This window comes from Lynx rufus, unplaced genomic scaffold, assembly GCF_022079265.1.
Source record: "Lynx rufus isolate CCGP_SWC_20201006 ecotype Redwood Valley unplaced genomic scaffold, mLynRuf1.p SCAF_3, whole genome shotgun sequence".
NCBI classification, from domain to species: Eukaryota; Metazoa; Chordata; class Mammalia; order Carnivora; family Felidae; genus Lynx; species Lynx rufus.
This window is the reverse complement of record NW_025814845.1, coordinates 187,117,870-187,139,026: the sequence shown is the minus strand read 5'-3', so window position 1 is coordinate 187,139,026 and position 21,157 is coordinate 187,117,870. Positions and strand designations below refer to the sequence as shown.

The 21,157-nt window shown below is 40.2% G+C and overlaps 2 protein-coding genes across 9 annotated transcripts in view; one reads left to right on the top strand and one right to left on the bottom strand.

Moving 5' to 3' along the window:
• PRIMPOL (primase and DNA directed polymerase) overlaps positions 1-4,253 on the top strand; it is a 58,880-nt gene extending 54,627 nt beyond the window's left edge. For all 7 annotated transcript variants that reach the window (XM_047091298.1, XM_047091295.1, XM_047091297.1 and 4 more), the window contains 3 exons: positions 545-627; positions 708-754; positions 3,725-4,253. In XM_047091298.1, coding sequence (XP_046947254.1) covers positions 545-627; positions 708-754; positions 3,725-3,973 — 379 coding nt within the window. In that variant the 3' untranslated portion in view covers positions 3,974-4,253. The remainder of the gene's footprint in view (positions 1-544; positions 628-707; positions 755-3,724) is intronic.
• Positions 4,254-9,595: 5,342 nt separating this feature from the next.
• Positions 9,596-21,157, bottom strand: part of CENPU (centromere protein U) — a 41,232-nt gene continuing 29,670 nt past the window's right edge. For both annotated transcript variants that reach the window (XM_047091245.1, XM_047091246.1), the window contains 5 exons: positions 14,569-14,647; positions 14,304-14,351; positions 13,125-13,186; positions 11,064-11,220; positions 9,596-9,812 (listed from right to left, as the gene is read on the bottom strand). In XM_047091245.1, coding sequence (XP_046947201.1) covers positions 9,699-9,812; positions 11,064-11,220; positions 13,125-13,186; positions 14,304-14,351; positions 14,569-14,647 — 460 coding nt within the window. In that variant the 3' untranslated portion in view covers positions 9,596-9,698. The remainder of the gene's footprint in view (positions 9,813-11,063; positions 11,221-13,124; positions 13,187-14,303; positions 14,352-14,568; positions 14,648-21,157) is intronic.

Genomic DNA, 21,157 nt, shown 5'->3' with positions numbered 1-21,157 from the left:
ATTACATCAAACTTGGTAATTGCTTTTTAATTTATGTCATTCAAATTTTCTATATCCTTTCTGAATTTTTTGTACCTATTTGTATCAAATACTAAAAGAATGTTTTTTAAAATCTTGATTTATGGGAGATTTGTTTATCCTTGGAGTTCCATCAGTTTTGCTTATGCATTTTTGAAGCTTTTTTATTTGGTGGGTACAGGTTGAGAATTAGGTCTTCCTGGAAGAACTTTTGTCTATAGATATGCATATAGATATGTATATACATATGTACATATACGATATACGTATGGATATGTATCTATATGTATATAGATATACATATATTTTTCCCCTAAAGTCCATCTTGTGTGCTATCTTTAACAACCACAGTTTTCTTTTGGGTGGTGTATATTTATTTCAATGCTTCTACTTTCTACCTTGTCTGCATCTTTAAGTCTTAGTTAGGCACATCTCTGGTAAGCAGCATGTAGATGAATTTTGTTTTCCATCCAGTCTGGGAATCAAGTTGTAACTCTTTTTCCTTTCTATTTTTTTCAATATAAAGGATTTTGGTTGATCTGAAAAATGAAGTTTGGTATCAAAAATGTCATGACCCTGTATGTAAAGCAGAAAACTTCAAATCGGACTGTGAGTTGTTAATTTTTATATTTATACCAAGTGAAAATAGGAGGTCTATATAAAACAGTTTTACTCTTTTTCTTGTTCAGGTTTTCCATTACCTGCTGAAGTTGGTCTCCTGTTTCTGCTCAAGGAGGTAAGTGCAGGTTTTAGTTTCTTTCTCATTAGTAATCAGTTCTTGGTACAACAGTATCCATGAGCTATTAGTAGTGTTCAGACGTGTCCACATAGCCTTTAAACACACTCTGCAGTACTTAGTTTTCACTTGGGAGCGTGCCATAGTGATTGTGCCTTGTGAGCACGTACCTGGTAGGATGCACCTCACTGTCACTGCCGCGGAAGAAATTGTATAGATACCTAGTCAACCACTCCCAGACAGTTAACAAGTTTCTCACGTTTCGTTTTACAAAGTGTACCAACATACTCATCTTTGTGTTTCTTTAAACAACTCTTTCTGTAGGGAGAATTTCTGGAAGTAAATTATGTCAAAGAGTGTATACATTTTTAATTTTGGTAGATATTGCTAGATTGCCAAATTAACATTTTCCTGTTAAAAACCTTTATTTGCCCAAATAATTCACATTCACTCTGAGAAAAAATTAGAAAATACATGAAAAGCCAAAGGGGAAAAACTCCTCCTCACATATAATTTGACCACTCAGAGATAACAGATGTAAGTGCTTTGGCATAGATCTTCCAGAAATTTCTATTTATGGTGTTCCCGTGTATATTTTTAAAGTCATAGTATGCGTACTATGTTAGAGGCTTTTTTTCCTACTTCAGCTATCGCAAATGTTTTCAGTAGTATGTATTACCAGTTGGTACCAATAAAAATGATACAAAATTAGGCTTCACAATTTAAGAGAGCACCTGTTTACACCTTTGCCAACATTGTTTATTTTTACCTTTGACCTTTACCAACCTACTTGGCCAAAAGTGATATTTCAGTTGTTTTTGTTTACATTTCTTAGTCTTAAGGAAGTTGAACTTCTTTCAGATTTACTATTTGTATTTCTGTTACCGAGTGTTGGTAACTGTCCTATAGAAATGTTGTACAAGGACAACAAACTCTCTCTTCACCTAGAGTTGCCCTTTGTTAATACTGGTTACATTAGTGTTTCTCCCTCTACTGTATGCATACACATTTTTGATGAATTTTGTCTTAGTCATTTTAGGCTACTATAAAGAATACCACAGGCTGGGTGGCCTTTTTTTGTTGTTGTTTAGTTTTTATTTATTTTTGAGAGAGAGTGCAAGTGGGGGAGGGGCAGAGAGAAAGAGAATCCCTAGCAGGCTCTGCGCTCTCAGCAGAGCCCGACGTGGGGCTCGAACTCACAAAACCGTGAGATCGTGACCTGAGCTGAAAACAAGAGTTGGACACTTAACCAACTGAACCACCCAGGTGCCCCTGACTGGATGGCTTATCAGCAACAGAAGTTTATTTCTCACAGTTCTGGAGGCCTGGAAGTCTAAGGTCAAGGCCCTGGCAGATTTGGTGTCTGGTTGGCTTCCTGGGTTATAGGGAGCCACCTTCTCGCTGAATCCTTGTGGGGGATAAGTTTAAAAATTCTCCGAGCTTGCACCAAGAGTTAACAAGGCTTAGGGCGGAAAGCCGCTTCCACAGGACCAAAGCATAGGAGAACAGGTAGAGGTGGAAAGCTGCCACAGGGTGAAAGCACCCAGGGCTAATTACTGAGAAAAACACCTTGTTAACCCTGAGGTAGCATGCTCTGTCTTAGCCCCTAGAAAAGTTAAGATAAACAGATGTGGTGCCTGGTGCCTTTAGTAAACAGCTGTCTGCTCGGTGTCCAGATTTTGATTTGTCTTGACCCTAACCCCACACATCTTCAAAAACCCCTTTTCTCTCACACAGGAGTTAATGGTTACTGTATTATTGTTTGTTTCTGCATGTCTATCACATATGCGAGCCTTCTAATCCTAATAAATACGGAGCTAGGTCCCTTACTCGGGGCTCTTGTCTCCTCCTGGACATTAGCCTCTCTCGTATTCAATTCTTCATCTGCTCTCTTGATGGACAAGAGAGAACTCCAGACTGAGAGTCTGCGACAAGTCCTCGCATGTCAGAGGAATGAAAGAGCTCTCTGGGGTCCCTTTTGTATGGTTTCTAATCCCAGTCATAAGGGCTGTACCCTCGTGCTTAATCACTTCCCAAAGGCCTCCCTCCTAATACCATGATATTGGGGGTTTGGGTTTCAACTTATGAATTTGGGGTAACAGTCCACAACAGATCTCTTGAAGGGAAGTTGCAGCCATCAAAACCCTGTATCTCTTCACTTAAGTATATTACTAGAGAATAAGGATACTCTTAAATATGGTAAAATTTTTAAACTCAAAATGTACATAACAATACTGTTATCTAATACACAAATCTGTATAGCCCTATCTTGACAATTGTCTCAATTATTTATAGCGGTTTTTTAAATTCATGTTAATTCTTAAAATTCTTTATAAATAGGATAACAAATCTTTTAAATCTTTTAAGATAGCAGGTGTATTTTCTAATTTGGCTTGAGCTGCACTATCTGCTTTTTAAAAAATTCCATCTACGGGGCGCCTGGGTGGCTCAGTCGGTTAAGCGTCCGACTTCAGCTCAGGTCACGATCTCGCGGTCCGCGAGTTCGAGCCCCGCGTCGGGCTCTGGGCTGATGGCTCAGAGCCTGGAGCCTGCTTCCGATTCTGTGTCTCCCTCTCTCTCTGCCCCTCCCCAGTTCATGCTCTGTCTCTCTGTCCCAAAAATAAATAAACGTTAAAAAAAAAAAAAAATTCCATCTACGATTGTTCCAATCCCATCTGTGAATACTGAAAAGAATGTACCAGAGGAATTGTGGGCATTTCCAAATTTAGAGTGTTAAGTGTCTGAGTTACAGTGGCAGCAACATTTGAATTAATGAACTCATTCCCATGGTGACTGTATTGAAGACCATATCATCCAGCATATTTATTTTAGTATCTGTTCAAGAACTGGTTTTGTACTTAGTACTTTAACATAAATCGACTGTTTAGTGAAATCATCACATATTCTCATTGAATCGCCTGTACTTTCTTCCTATCTCCCTCTCCCTTATTTTCCCCCTTTGAACTAAAGGAAGAAGAGTTCACAGCAACTGAAACAATGAACAGTGAAACCGAGAATCCTCATAAACCACCATCTAGTATGTTGTCAAAAGGTGTAGCTTCTGATGCTGACTGGGATAATGGCATTGATGATACTTATTTTTTGGAAGCTACCGAAGATGCTGAATTAGCAGAAGCTGCAGAGAATGGTCTTCTCAGTTATTATAGTGGAGTGGATGAAATTCCTGATGAACTAATTTTGCAAGTATTGCAAGAGTAATTAACTCTGGACTGGTATATAAGTAGGCTGTAATTTTGCCTGAAGGCGGTTTAGTAACATAAATATATTAAGTTATAGTAACTTTTTATTAAAACCATCTATATCAACTAAGTTTTATCACTCTGCTTCTCAATTCTTGTTTTTTACTGAAGTAAGCCAGTTTTATTGAAAATTAGCTTTGAAATTGTAACTGACCAGAGTTGGTATATGTTCATATCAGCTTAATTTTGCATGTTTATTTATAGGTTAAAACTCTTATTAAAAATTTTTTTTAAATTGAGGTATCATTGACATACAGTATATCTGGGTGTATATTGTAGTGATTTGATATCTTTATACATTACAAAATGATCCCCATGGTAAGTCTAGTTACCGTCTGTTATCACACAAAGTTAGTACAATATTATTGATTATATTCTCTGTACTGCATATCACATCCTCATGACTTTTTAAGTTTATTTATTTTGAGAGAGAGAGAGAGTGAGTGAGTCAGTCTGGGAGGGGAAGAGAGAGAGAGAGAATCCCAAGCAGGCTCCATGCTGTCAGCACAGAGCCCAGTGTGGGACTGGATCCCATGAACCGGGAGGTCATGACCTGAGATGAAATTTCAAGAGTCAGATACTCAACCAACTGACCCAACCAAGCACCCCCCTCATGACTTATTTTGTAACTGGACATTTGTAGCTCTTAGTCGTCTTCATCCCTCCTTCTGGTAACCAACAATTTCTTGTATCTATGCGTCTGTTCTGCTTTATTTTTAGATTCCACGTGAAAGTGAAATCATATGGAATTTTGTCTCTTATTTCACTTAGCATAATATACTCTAGTTCCATCCATGTTGTTACAAATGGCAAGTTTTTATTTTTTATGGCTGAGTGATATTTCAGTGTGCATGCGTGTGTGTGTGTACATGTGTGTGTACATGTGTGTGTACCTCATTTTCTTTATTCATCTATCAGTGGACACTTAGGTTGCTTCCATGTCTTAGCTGTTATAAATAGTGCTTCAATAAACGTAGGTACATACATTCTTTTGAATTAGTGTTTTCATTTTCTTCAGGTAAATACCCAGAAGTGGAATGATTGTATCACATGCTATTTCTGTTTTTAATTTTTTGAGGAACCTCCATACGGTTTTCCACAGTGGCTGCCCCAACTTACATTCCCACTAACAGTGCATGAGGCTTTCCTTTTCTCTACATCCTCACCAACACTTGTTGTTTATCCTTTTTCATAATAGCAATCTGATGGGTCTGAAGTAATACCCATTGTGGTTTTGATTTGCATTTCTCTAAGGACTAGTGTGCTATTGTGCCATCTTTTCATGTGTCTGTTGTCTATGTGCATATCTGCTTTGGAAAAATGTTTATTCAAATTCCTTGCCCATTCAAAAAATTTTTTATATAGTGTTTTTTTTTATATGTTTTGGATATCAGTCCCTTATTGTAAGAGATATGACTTGCAGATATTTTCTCCATTTCAGTAGGTTGCCTTTTCATTTTGTTGTTGGCTGTGTAGAAGCTTTTGAGTTTGATACAATCCTACTTGTTTATTTCAAAGCTTTTGTTGTCCTTGCCTAAAGAGACTAGTTCAAAAATATTCATAAGGCTGATGTCACAGGGCCAACTGCCAGTGTTTTCTTCTGGGAGTTTTATGATTTCACATCTTATGTTCAGGTCTTTAATCCATTTTGAATTTTTCTACATGGTGTAAGATAGTGGTCTAGCTTCATTCTCTTGCATGTAGCCATCCAGTTTTCCCAGCACCATTTATTGAAGAGACCGTCTTTCTCCATTAGTATATTGTTGCCTCGTTTGTCATAGATTGATGGACCACATTAATTGAATAGCCTATATTTTCTTCCTATCTCACTCTCCCTTATTTTCCCCTTCTGAACTAAAGAGGCCACAGCAGCTGTGAATGGGTCTTTTTCTGAGCTATTTCATTGATCTATGTCTCTGTTTCTGTGCAACCATACTGTTTTGATTACTGCAGCTTTTATAGTACAGTTTGAAATCAGGGAACACGACCCCTTCGGCTTTGTTCTTCCTTCCCAAGACTGCTTTGACTATTGAAGGTTTTTTACGGTTCCATACTAATTTTAGGATTCTTTATTTTAGTTCTGTGAAAATGCCACTGGCATGTTGATAGGGATTGTATTGAACATGTAGATGGCTTTGGGCAGTATGGCCATTTTAACAATATTACTTCTTCCAGTCCATGATCAAGGGTATCCTTACATTTATTTGTGTCCTCTTCAATTTCTTTCATCAGTGTTTCATAGAGTCTTATAGGTCTTTCACCTTAAATTTATTTCCAGGTATTTTATTCTATTTGATGCAATTGTAAATGGGATTGTTTTCTTAATTTCTGATAGCTTAATATTAGTGCACAGAAACTGTTAATTTTGTATCCCACAACTCTACTGAATTCATTTATTCAAATAGTTTTTTTTGGTGGAGTCTTGAGGGTTTTCTTTATGTAGTGTTAGGTCATCTGCAAATAGTGACCGTTTTACTTCTTCCTTTCCAACTTGGATGCCTTGTATTTCTTTATCATGCCTAACTGCTGTGGCTAGGATTCTAACACTATGTTGAGTAAAAGGTGAGAGCGGGCATCCTTGTGTTGTTCCTGATCTTAGAGGAAAAGCTTTTCGCATTTCACTCTTGAATATGATGTTTGCTGTGGGTTTGCTATATATAGCCTTTATTATGTTGAGGATGTCAAATTTTGTCAAATGCTTTTTCTGCATCCATTGAAATAATCATGTGATTTTTGTCTTTTGTTAATGTGGTGTATCATGTTGATTTGCAGATGTTGAACCATCCTTGCATCACTAGAATAAAACCCACTTGATCATTAGTAAAGGTCCTTTTAATATATTATTACATTTGGCTTGATATTTTGTTGAAGACTTTTGTATCTATGTTCATGAGGTAAATTGGCCTATAACTTTTTTTTTTTTTTAATGGTGTCTTTCATTTTGGTCCTCAGTTTATGCTGGCCTCGTAAAATGAATTTGGAAGCACTCCTTCAAGTTTTTGGAATAATTTGAGAAGAACAGGTACTACTTCTTTAAATGTTTGGTAGAATTCACCAGTGAAGCCACTTGGTCTTGGGACTTTTTGGGGGGGAAGTGTTAAATTACTGATTGTTTCATTACTTGTAATTGATATTTTCAGATTTTCTATTTCTTAGTGATTCAGTCTTAGAAGATTGGGTGTTCTAGGAATTTATCCACTTGTAGGTTGTCCAATTTGTTGGTGTATAATTATTCATAGTAATCTCATGAGCCTTTGAATTTCTATGATGTCAGTTGTACCCTCTCCTCTTCCATTTCTGACTTTATTCATGAGCCCTCTCTTTTTCTTAATGAGTCTGGCTAGAGATTTATTAATTTTTATCTTTTAAAAGAACCAGCTTCACTTTCACTGATCTTTTTAAATTGTTTTTGTTGTTGTTGGTTTAGTCTCTATTTCATTTATTTTTCCTTCTGCTCTTTATTATTTCCTTCCTTCTGCCAACTTTGGGCTTTGCTTGGTCTTTTTCTAGTTCCTTTAGGTATAAAATTCGATGACTTGGGAGTTTTGTTTCTTGAGGTAGGCCTGTACCCGTATGAAATTCCCTCTTAGAACTGCTTTTGTTGTGTCCCAGATTTTTGGAAAGTTGTTTCCATTTTTATTGTCCCATGGTATTTTTAAATTTCCTTTGATTTCTTTATTGTTCAGTAGCATGCTGTTTATGCTCTGTGTTTGTTTTTTCAAGTTTTCTTCTTGTAACTTGTTTCTAGCTTTATACTGTTGTAATCAGAGAATATGGTTAATAGGATTTGTTTCCCTGATTTATTTCTTGGGGAATACTCCAGTGCACTTGAAAAGAATGTGTATTCTATAGTTTTGCAATGAAATGTTCTGTATATATTAGGTCCATCTGGTTTAATGTGGTAAGGCCAATGTTTCCTTATTGGTTTTCTGTCTTTCTGTTCAATCCATTAGTTTAAGTGGGGGTATTAAAGTCCCATACTATTATTATATTGTCAATTTCTCCCTTTGTTAACATTTGCTTTATGTGTTTAGGTGCTTCTGGGTTGGGTACATAGATGTTTATAAATGTTATATATCCTCTTCTTGTATTGACCCTGAGTCATAATGTAACGCCCTTATCTTTTGTTATAGTTTAAAGTCCATTTTAGTTAATAGAAGTATCACTTTTCATTCCCTTTGCATGGAATATCTTTTTCCATCCCTTCACTTTGTGTTTAGGTCTGAAGTATAGGCAGCACATACATGGGTCACTTCCTTGATCCATTTAGCTACACTGTATGTACTTACTGCCATTTTGTTAATTGTTTTCTGGTTGTTTTTGTGCTTCTCTGTACTTTCTCTTCATCTCTTCCCTTGTGGTTTGATGGCTTTCTTTAGTGTTTAGGTTTTCACTGTCTTAGAGGTTTTTGGTTTGTGGTTATCGTGAGGTTTGTATGTATTGATCTACATATATAGCAGTCTATTTGAAAATTTTTTTAATGTTTATTTTTGTGAGAGAGAGTGCGAGCAGGGGAGGGGCAGAGAGGGAGGCAGACACGGGATCTGAAGCAGGCTCCGTGCTGACAGCTCAGATGCGATGCAGGTCATGATCTTGCGGCAGGGCTTGAACTCACGAACCGCGAGATCATACCCTGAGCTGGAGTCTGGATGTTTAACCGACTGAGCCATCCAGGTGCCCCTACAGCAGTCTATTTCCAAACGATAGTCACTTAGAGTTCTTGGCGGGATAGCTGAGGCTGGCCGGGCGGCCCCGGGGTGCCCTGTGCCCTGGCAGGACCGCGGCAGTAGGCACAGGCCAGGGTGTCCGTGTTCTCCAGGGAGATGGCTGGGGCCGGAGTGGCCCCAGGCTGAGGGGGTCTGGTTGCACGTGGTGCCGAGGCGGTCCCGGTGGGGCGGCTGGGGCAGGTGCAGGCCTGCACTGGAGCCGCTGTGGGCTGGAGGCCCCGGGCTCACTGGGCCAGTCCTCGGAAGAGTGGAGTGCCTGGGCCTGGCTCCTGTCTGGCCATCAAGGTGGAAGGGAAAGTAAACAATGGTGCCCTTCGGCCCCAGAGAGTTTTAGCAGTTCTTCAGCAGCTTGGTGGATGTGCTAAGCTTAATAAATGCGTTTCCTTTGCTTACAGTCCATTTGTCCTTTAAATAGATGTTTTGGGTTTTTTTTTTTTTTTTGCTGTGCCCTAGGATTGGCGAGTGTGCACGCAGGCCTCAGTGCTATTCCTCCCTGCTGCTGGCCAGCACTTGGGGGTGAGGAAGGTGTCCCTCCAGCATCGTGCAGAAGCTGTTCCATCAGCCCTCGGTGGTGCAGGAGGAGCTGCTCTCTATGTAGGTGCAGACTCCGCGTGGCCAGCGGAGGAGGGGAGTTCAGGGTCTTGGGCGCCTGTCTTAGAACACCTCCCTGTGCTACTCAGGGCAGAGCTTTCTGTCCGCCTCTGATCAGGTGTCAACGTTTTAAATCTTGTTACTCAAGACATTAGCCAGAGAAGATAACTAATCACACTGTTGCCACTTAATGCGGTCAAATTAAAGGACCATGAACAAAGTACTAAATTTTGGTGACAAACCAGCCCAAACAAGTAGACAAGTTAACTTTTCAGGGAGTTTTTATTTACAAAAGTATGGATCGGAAGACCACAGGCTGCAGCAGGGGAATGATCCTTCTATTCGGCATGTTTTAGTCGGCTGGCTTCATTTCCGGTCAAGGAGCTTCTCTAATTGATGGTTGATGTTTTGCAGATGGGTCTCAGCTCCTAAAAGGGTTCTTGCCTGAACTAACAGAGCTGGAAGGCTGGATGAATCATACTGTCAAAGGCAAATTATTTGGATTAACAGGGTTATAAAAGTTTGTTATACTTATACAGCACCATGCTGAATAGAGCTTTCCACTACTTTCATTTTTCAAACGAGGACCATTATGATCATTGGTTTAATCCTTTTCCTTAGGGCATAATTAGTAAAGGTTACAAGGGACCCCTCTCTAGAAAGTTTTAGGCTGATCTCATCCCGGAAAAAGTTCCAAGAACTGTGGCATCTAAATCATGTACAACAAAATCACTTCCTGGTACATATTGAGACTGGGTTTGGGCAAGTCTGCTTGATCTCATGCCGGTTTTAAATCCAGAAAACGGTAAGGCAGATGGACTTTTCCTGGAAGAACTAATGGAATGAAAATACCAGGCCCATAAAAGTTCATGAGGGAAAAATTAATCATGTAGAAAAACTAGACAACCCAACATAAACTCGTGATTTTGAAATGACAAAGCCAGGCTCCATGTTGTAACTTGTAGCTAAGGATGAGTGACTGAAGTCCTCTTCCAGTCTGTTATACTTATGACAGTTTGTTTAAAATCACGTTTTCAGGGGGTTTTTCTTAGTAATGAAAAGAGCAGCTTTGAGCAGAAAAGCCATCAGACGATTGCTACCACCCACCTAATAATGCAGTTGTTTCTAGACTATCACGTACCCTATTACTGGGGAATTCAATTTCACAGTTATTTGAGAGCCTGCTGTGTTCAAGCTACCATGGGGCGCCTGCTCTCAGGGAGGCGAGAGGGGAAGAACTAACATTTGGTGTTAGATTTCTGGTTTAGGAAAAGAAGTAGGACATAAACCCAAATACCTACTTTCCCTGAAGGAAGACAGATGCTGCAAGAGTACAGAAGGCCCGTGGGGCAAACAAAGGACAGGTTAGTACACTCGTGTATTCCAAGCCAAGTACAGTTGCCACATCTGTTTTCACCAGTTATGCTCAAATTCAGTGCTCAGGATGTCTCCAAGTTAGTAACCAAATCCCCAACTCCAAGCAAGCTTTGGGCCAAGTGTGTGTGGGCAGAGAAAACAGCAATTGAAAAGCATTCCATGTCCATATCTAATACACAGACAAGCTGAAGGCTTTTAGATTGGTGTAAAAAAACTCAATTTAGAAGTGAAGTCTAATGCTGCTCTACAGGCCGACTGTAATGTTGCATCCACCTTTCTCCTCAGAGCTGCTAATCCTCAACAGGCAAATCCCCTCTCTTCTCAATCACAGTGAAAAATAAAAATCAATGTTACCGTTTCTTTTACATGTGGTTCTTTCTCTCGAGTATCTGAATAATCTCGATGAAGCTGTTTTAAGTTAGATAAGAAACACGCTGCATTCCTAAGGGAAGATTTTCTCTCCTCAAGCTCGACGTATTTTATTTGTAGTTGTTTCATCTGTGGCTCTAACCTACAAGAGAAAATATTTCCCCACGTATGAATGGCACATAATGAAGTGTAACAGCCCAGGGTGTAGGAGACTGAGGACGCAGGTAGACGGAGTGAGGTAAGACCATGCTGTGAGGGGGGGCTAGATCTTTAAAGGTATCTTCAGTTCTGAAATTACGAATGTGGGACAGAGTCTAGATTTCAATTTGAAATACAATACACAATGAAGAATTAGAAATGACATCCACAGACGAAGAGGTCTTCTAGATCCTAAAACCTGTCCAGTCATATTGTTGGGAACCACTGAATTAAGACACAGTTTGGTTAACAAGTCATAGCCTCAGGTGGGAGGAGAGAGGCCGCGCAGGTCAACAACAACGGCAGGGAAAAAGGCCTTTCCTTCGCCCCTTCCCCTCATCACAGCCTTGTCCATTTTCCAAGATCCAATAAAACCAGTGGAAAAATCATCCAAGTGCCTGGATGGAAAATGTATAGGTAAACCACTATATCTTTCAGTGTCTTCTTTCTTACCCTGGAAAGTAAAAACGGATAACTTGGATTTTATGGACAAATAAAGGCGGGGGAGGAGGCTGCCGATTTTTTATTCTCTCAAAGATAAAAGGATTTTTCTAAAAGGATATTAGAGTTACTTTTTCACAGTGGTGTCTGCTGAACAAATGCAGCACTGTGGGCAAGCTGGCTGGGGCAGGAGGGCGGGGTGTGGAGGCAGTCTGTACCCATGAGATCCTGGCCCCGACTTCCTGGGGGTGGGACTGGGGGTAGGTTACCTCCCTCGGCCTTGGGGTTTTCCACACGTGAAGTTAGAATAATGATACACTGCAGGTTTCTATGCCTTCTCAAGACCTACTTTTCGACTTCTAGAATTGTATCTAGAAAAGGAACCAGAGGCGCTGGTCTGTAAGAGGTCTGATTCTCACTATCCTGCCATAATAACCCACCTCCCAGGACCACAATAAGGAGCTAATACATAAAGCATTTCAGACAGTGAGCGGCACACACAGGAAGCTTGTTTAAGTGCTATTTTCTTTGGGCCTGAGTGAGCAGACGCTCCGCCAAGGGCCGGCACCTGCCCACAGACTGGACTGGAGAACAGTGAGCTGGACACCCAATCCCACCCTCTCCTAGACTTCTGGCATTCTCTCCTTTAAAACTTAGTACTATAATTGTAGGCCATCTTTTCCAGTAATACCACTTTCTCGCCCTATTTTAAAACGCCTACAAAGAGCAGAGAGGAGATCTGCTTCTCTGGCCACTGCTCTCCCACAGCCCTCAGCTCACACGACGGTCCCGTCACACAGAAGACCACCCACAACTACGAGCTGGTTGACTGTCAGCGGCAGCAAACCCCAGGCTTCGTAACCACACATGGGGACAGCCCCGACTGTGTTCCCAGCCCCACACGTGGGGACGGGTTCACAGGAGGGCTATGCCAACAAGAACACGAACACAAGCCGTTAACACTTACACACAATGTGCCTCGCAGTGGCCGGCATCCAGAAAGTGCTGTGTATTTATTCACTGAATTCTCTCAACACCCCGGGGTGGGGGGGGCAGGTATTGTGCTCGTTTACCAAGGAGGCGCTGAGGCACCGGGCGGTTGCACAGCCAGTAAGTGGCAGACCCTGGATTCGAACCCAGGCAGTCTCGTGCAAAAGTCCATGCGCTTCATCTGTAACTGGGCCACCTCTCAGGCTGGAGTTGAGACAGTTGATACAGACAGATGAAGGCTGAACTCTTCTTTGCTAAAAGCTTCTACTCAGCCACATAACCTACCTTCACTGAGCTTCCAGGCACAAAGAAAACCTGGGATTTCAAGCTAATACGGCAGATTTTCACAGCCCCACGTGACGTACTGTGATTCAATCCTTGCAGCTAAGTTCTCAGAGGAGTCTGACATTATCTTACCGAAGCAGTTCATCCTGGAGTTCGAGCAAACGCTGCCTCTTCTTCTCAATATCTGAAATAATCTAAAGTAATACAATAATTTGTTAAAATAACTCCCTCAATGTTTGAGCACCGCTATGTACACTGTACCAGATTCTAGAAAAACAGTGGGAAAGAGACTGCATCTTCCCCCTCACGGAGCTGCGGTCTAAGGGGAAGACAGACATTACATATGAACAGCAGGTAACTACAACCTGTCATGTGCTATGGAGAAAAAGAACAGGGAACTCTGGGAAATAGGGTATCTACCCCAGGACAACTCTGAGGAGGAAGTGGGGGCCAGATCTTTACTACCCTGTGAGCTACTGGATAAGGAGTCTGGATTTTATCTGGGTACACTAGGAAAATACTGAAGCAGGAGTGTCCTGATACAACCTGTATCTAAGAAAGAATACTTCCATAGAACAAATTTTATTATCTCAGCCATCACCTTTAGTGACTACCAGATCCACGGCTGGACCATTCCCAGGGGCTTGGAAGCCATGCGGAATTGATCAATAAGAAAATAAAACTGAGGGAAAAAAAACCCAACAAAGGCTTGTAATCACTGAAATGAATATGCATTTCAAGTCTATTTCTATTAGAAATGTAGAGGGGGGGCTGCTCTTCAGTCCTGGATTCCTGCAGGCTTAGAGCTCAGAGGTCATCTGGTCCCACCGCACACTGGTGTTCATGGGCTTGCTTCTCCTCACATACCTAGTGCTAGAGTTTGCAAGACAGTGGTACAACATCAACATAGCAGAACCAGGATGGGAAATGAGGTCGCCTAACCCTTAATGCTGTATTCTTCCCAGGCTGTCCCTTTACGTGGGACATGGGACAGTTCTTTATTCCATAAGGTCTTACTTCTTTGACAGCCACAAAAGCAATACATATATATTACTTAATACTTAATAACTAGTAACAACTTAATACCTTGTAAGTGTCATTTTGGGCTTGATGGCCATTTCAGGCAAGTTAGGATCCCCATCCCTTCGCATGCATTAGGACCCAACCACGAGATCAACCAGATACAAGCCTGACTAAAAAAAACGTCTACAAACTGAAGATCATAAAATCGAAGGAGTCACGGCTTTTCTTCACCCTGCACACGCTAGAGTTCTATATGACCGTGTGCTTCTAATCACACGAGGGATATACCTTCGTGTTCTTCCTTTTCAGGGTTTTCGACGTCTGGATGTCTTTAAGCTGCACAAAAGAAAAAAAATACATATTTGTGTGTGTTTTCCAAAATTAAAATGTTTATTAACTTACCATATATCACATTTAAAGACCACATGTGAAACACGAATAGTTCGAGTGAGTTCTTTACCACACTGCAATCTTTTCTTAGATAACTAACTGTATGCTGCCCCGCGACTGGCAACACAATTCAGACCGACAAATTTATGGTCTGTGAGCTTACCATTTTGAGGAGTTCTTCTTCCATATGAGCATGAAATTTTTTGATGGCTTCCTTACAGATTTTAGATTCTACTTTTTGTCTACAGCAGGAAAAAAAAAAAAAAAAGAAAGGATCACACTAGGTATCATACAAAGGATTTTGAAAGGTGTGTTTCATTTGCTCAGCACAGCAACAAACCACGATTTGGCATATACTGTTCCGAAGAAGACGGCCTGGCTAGCGTGCAGCCTTTTCTCAGGCTAAAAAAAGAAAAAAAATACCGGACAGAGTCTCAACAAAAGAGAAAGAACAGCAAATGTGTTCCCCTAAACCTTCAGGTATATGGTTACCTGAACTTCCTGATACGGGCCACGCCCACAGGTGAAGGCGTGAGACGCAGGAAAGGCTCACGGCCCATGTTCACCCTTTACTGTCCTGCCACTAGTGTGGTCATCAGATGACCAGCAAGCCGGCCCCTCCCTGCCCGCTGACAACCAGAGGAATAATCGTGTCACACGTCCGGACTAGCCAACAGGCGGCGAGAAGCCAGCCGGACTGGTAGCCACAAGTCTGGTTCTTCAAACACTTACAAAGCTCACCCACACAAAGTGGTTCCGGTCCGTCATCAGGACAAAAGCCTCCGAGTCTCCCAGTTCGGCGCGCTCATGGCCGAACGGCAGAGCCACAGTGCTATGCGGCAGCGGGACAGCAGCTAAGCCCCGATGCTGCCTCGGCGCAGAAGGATACTAGAGTGTGAGTGTGTGCTTCCAGCCGGAAGTAATAAATACCTGGTATGAGTGACAGGTCGTTACCAAATGGTTTCTTTCTTGGGGGAAATCCATGAGGAGGCAAAGTCCCTCAGAAGAAGGGGACTGAGCTAAGCACTACACAAGAGAAGGCCCGTACGTCTGAATATAGATCTCTGTAGAAGTTCTCATCAAGACTGTTAAAAGGTATGTCTAGTAACATCGGCAAGATAGTGGAATAGGAAGCCCCCCACACCAGACTCCCCCACAGGGAAACCAACTTAATAACTATATATGGCCAAAAAAGCCTTGTGATAATTTCAGAAACCAATTAAGTCGCAGGCAAGTTCTAAGTCAAGAACAGTCATACTGAAACAGGTGAGAAAAGCTGTTTCCTATCAACTTCAACAGCCCTTCTCCCAAGCCGGCACAGCATGGTTGAGCCAAGAAGCTCCGGGCATGGTTTCTCCCTTGGGAAAGAAAGAGAAGAGTGCAACGTATGTCCAATGTCATGGCTTTTCGGGGGGCTGCCCAAGGGACACCTTCCCACCTCGCCTGATTTGGTACGCTAACGGAACCAGCATACTTCAGATGCCTGACTGCCGTGGAGAACAAAGTCCAATGGCTTTCTACAGCGACAGAACTGGCAATGCTGCGGCCAGGGGATCAGGAAAAATGGCCCAGCTCATGCCTTCTCCCTTGGTTGCGGGGGGCGGGGGGGAGAGAAGAGCAAGAACGTTATCCATCATTTGGAATGGTTTCTGTGTCACCTGAAGTATGACAATGGTGGGAACTGAAACAGTGTGGATGCCTTTGGTCACAGAGACCAAAAAAGAGCTCAGCAGCCTGTTGCAGAGAGCTCTAGTCTTCGGAGATTACAGATTCCTAAGAAAGAAAGAAGCAAACCTCTCCAGTTGGCAAATCACACGCACAAGCCCAAAGAAGATACATCTCTCAGAAAGGACTGAGGGACCACCAGAACTGAGGGACTGCCTAGGCTGACTGGTGAAGGTACAAAGCCTGTACAAGGCCGGTATGTAAAGACCAGGAGAGGTGGCTGCTTTTTAAATGTATACAACACAGCAAAAAATAACAAGGCACTAGAAGAAACAAGAAAACATAACCCAAATAAGTGGGGGGAAAAATCCCCAGAAACAGACCCTAAAGAAAGATATGGAGATCTATGAATTTGCTAACAAAGAACTAAAAAATGATCACCTTAGTGAAGTTCAATGTGCTACAAGAGAACACAGATGAATAAACTAAATCGGGAAAATGATGCATGAGAGTATCAACAAAGAGAGAGAACCTATAAAAAGAACCAAACAAGTTCTGGAACTGAATAAGATAACTGAATTGAAAAATTCACTAGGCATGTTCACAGCAGATTTGATCAGGCTGAGGAAAGAAATGGGAAACTTGTGGATGAGTCATTTGAAATTATCAATCAGAAGAACAAAAAGAAAAAAGAATAAAATGGAAAAAAGCACGTGGGATTTACAGAAAACATTCAACACACCAAAATGTGCATTATGGGAAGCAGAGAACTTATTTGAATAATGGCCCCAAACTTACCAAATCTGAGGATGAAAATGGACACCCAAATTCAGAAAGCTCAAAAAGCCCCCACCTAAGAGGAACCCAAAGGGGCCCACACTGACACACATTATATTCAAAGTGTCAAAATTCAAAGGCAAAAACAGAATCTTGAAAGTAGCAAGAGAAAAGCAACTTGTCACGTACAAGGGAGCTCCCACAACACCACCAATGGATTTCTCAGCAGAGACACTGAAGAACAGAAGGTGGCACGGTCTCTACAAAACACTGAAGGAAAAGTGCCAACCAATAATACCGTACCTGGCAGAACTGTACTTCAACAATTAAGGAGAAGTAAAGACTTTCCAGGTAAACAAAGGCTGAGTGGGTTCATCATCACTAGAACTGCCTTGTAAGAATTACTAAGGGGAAGCTTTCAAGTTTAAACAAAAGGACATAATACAGTAACACAAAGGCATATGAAAATATAAAGCTCTGCTAAAGGTATATATACAGATGGATACAGAACCCCATAATACTGGATAGTGATGCATAAATCACTCTTCATACTGATAATAGATTTTAAAAGCTATAAGCATAAAAATAACATGAAACTGTGTCGATGGTTAAAAATATAAGAAGGTGAGGGGCACCTGGGTGGCTCAGTTGGTTAAGCGTCCGACTCTTGATGTCTGCTCAGGTCATAATCTCATGGTTTTGTGAGTTTGAGTCCTGCATCAGGCTCTGCGCTGATAGTGTGGACCCTGTTTGGGATTCTCTCTCTCCCTCTCTCCCTCTTTTCCCCTACCCTACTTACACTGTCTCTGTCTCTTTCAAGATAAATACATAAAAACTTAAAAAAATATGTAAGAAGGTGAAACCTGCAACATCAGTAACAAAGTGTTATCCCCATATGGTGGGGGAGGGAGACATAAAGAAGTAGAGTTTTTTTAGGTGACTGAGGTTAAGTTTTTATTCTTTCTTTCTTTCATTAACTAATTCATTTATTTTAAGTAGACTTCATGCTCAGTGCAGAGCCCAATGCAGGGCTTGAACTCACAACCACGAGATCAAGACCTGAGCTGAAATCAAGAGTCGGATACTTAACTGACTGAGCCACCCAGGCATACCTAAGTTGTTACCATTTGAAAGCAGACTGCTATAAGATGATTTATATCATTCCCGTTTGTGTAAGTGCCCGTGTGTGCACACGTGTGCACACACACACACATACACACTCTACAGAAGCACAAAAGAAAATAGGAGAATCAAGGCACATCACTACAAAAAAGAAATCAACAAAACACAAAGGAAGGCTATAAGAGAGGAAAAGAGACAAAATAACTATAAGACTTAGAGAAAACAAAATTTAGTAGTAAAATAAGTCAATCACTACCAGGAGTCCCCCCAATCAAAAGCCACTGAGTGGCTGACTGGATTTGAAAAAAAGGATCCAACTATATGCTGTCTATAAAAGATTCTAGTTAGGTATAAGGAGATACACAGGCTGAATATGGAAAAGATATTCCATCCAATGATAACAAAAAGAGAACGGTGGTGACCATACTTACATTGGACAAATTATACTTTAAGTCAAAAAAAAGTCACAGAAGGAGATGATATAATGATAAAAGTGTCAATTCACCAGGAATATATAAAAGTTATAAATATATATGCACCCAACACTGGAGCACCCACATATATGAGTTAACAGAACTGAAAGGGAAAATGGGCAGTAACAGTAATAGTAGGTGATTTAAATACCTCACTTTCAATAACAGACCAAACAGAAGCTCAATAAGGAAACGAGATTTGAACAACACTATAAACCAAATGGATCCAACAAACCTACATAGAACATTCCACCTAGTAAGAACAGAATATACCTTCTTCTGATAGGCACACAGAATATTCTCCAAGACAGATCATGTTAGATGATGAAATAAGTCTGAAACAATTTAATATGATTGAAATCATACCAAGTATCTTCTCAGACCACTGTGGAATAAAACTAGAAATCAACAACAAAAGGAAAACTGGAAAACTCACAAATATGTGGAAATTAAACAACATAGTCTTGAACAACGAATCATTCAAACAAGAAATACAAGGGAAATTGGAAAATATCTTGGAACAAATGAAGACAAAAACATAATGCAGCAACACTTATGGGATGCAGCCAAGGAAGTACTAAGAGAGAAGCTGATAGCAGTAAATACCTACATTAAAAAAGAAGAAATATCTCAAATCAACAACCTAACTTTACACCTCAAGGAACTAGAAAAGGAATATCAAACTAAACAACAGCATAAGACAGAACAGTAAAGATCATAGCAAAAATAAATGAAATGAAAAATAGGAAAAAAATTAATGAAACTAAGAGTTTTTTGAAAAGATCAACAAAACTGACAAATCCTTAGACTAATACAAAAGGGAAAAGACGCAAAAAATGAAAGGGGAGGCATTACAACTGACGCTACAAAAATAAAAAGGATCATAAGAGACTACTATGAACAATTATAAGCCCACCAATTAGGTAACCATGAAGGAATGCATAAACTTCTAAGAACATAAAACCTACAAAGACTGAATCAAGTAGCAATAAAAAGTATGTTCAAACCTATAGCTAGTAAGGAGACTGAATCACTAATCAAAATCCTCCAATTTAAGGCCCACAAACCAGATGACTTCACTGAAGAATTCTACCAAATATTTGAAGAATGAACATTAATCTTTCTCAAACTCTTCCAAAAACTTTAAGAGGGGGGGAAACACTTCCAAACTTATTTTATGAGGCTGGCATCACCTTGCTACCAAAATCAGACAAAGATACTACAAGAAAACAAAACTAGAGAGCAATATCCTTGATTATGGATGCAAAACTCCCCAACATAATACTAGTAAAGGGAATTCAATAACACACTTAAGTGATTATACATCACAAGAAAGTGGTATTTATGCCTGGAATGCAAGGATAGTTCAACAAACGAAATACAATCAACATAACACAATAACAGAATGAAGGACAAAAGCCTCATGCTCATCTCAATTGATACAGAAAAAGCATTTGACAAAATTCAACACCTTTCATGATAAAAACTCTCAGCAAACTAGGAATAGAAGGAAATCACATCAATGTAATAAAGGCCATATATTAAAAGCCTACAGCTAACATCATATTCAGTGGTGAAAAGTTAAAAGTTACTGCTCTCAGATCAGGAACAAAATGGAGATGCCTCTCTTGCCATTTCTATTCAACACAGGACTGAGAATGCTAGCCAAAGCAATTAGGTAAGAAGAAGAAATAAATGTATCCAAATTGGAAAGGAAGAAGTAAAATGATCTCTGTTCACAGAGGACATAATTTTATATGTAGAAAATCCTGAAGATTACACACACACACACACACACACACACACTGTTAGAATAAACAAATTCAGCAGGATTGCAGGATACAAAAATCAACAAAGAACAGTTGCATTTCTATGTATCAACAATGAACAATCCAAAAAGGTAATTAAGAAAACAATCCCATTTACAATAGCATCAAAAAGAATAAAATACTTAGAAACAAACTTAAGGAGGTAAGGTATTTATACACTAAAAACTATAAAACATTGTTAAAAGAAACTGGAGATACAAATAAAGAGAAAGACCTCCTATGTTCATGAACTGGAAGATTTAATTTGAATACTATTAAAATGTCCATACTACCCAAAGCAAACTATAGACTCAATGCAATAATTGCCAAATTCCCAATGGCATTTTTTTGCAGAAATAGAAAAAAAAAATCCTAAACTTCATACGTAATATCAAAGGACACCAAGCAGCCCAAACAATCTTGAGAAAGAAAACCAGTGCTGAAGGCCTCACACTTCCTAAGTACAAAACATCACAAAGCTACTGTAATCTAAACATTACAGTACTGGCATAAAGACAGACATACAGACCAATGAAAGAGAAGAGAAAACTCAATGATAAACCCTCACATATATGGTCAAATAATTTTCAACAAGGATGCCCAGGCTACACAATGGGGAAAGAAAAATCTCTTCAACAAATGGTGCTGGGAAAACTGGATATCCACATCCAAAAGAATGAAGATGGACCCTTACCTTGTACAAAAGTTAACTTGAAATGGATTAAAGACCTCAATGTAAGATTTGAAACTACAAAACAGCTGAGAAAACACAGGGGAAAAACTTTATGACATTAGCCTCGGATTTCTTGGATATGATACCAAAGCCACAGGCAACAAAACAAGAATAGACACAATGCGATGACATCAAACTTCAAACCTTCTATGTAGCAAAGGAAACAATCAACAG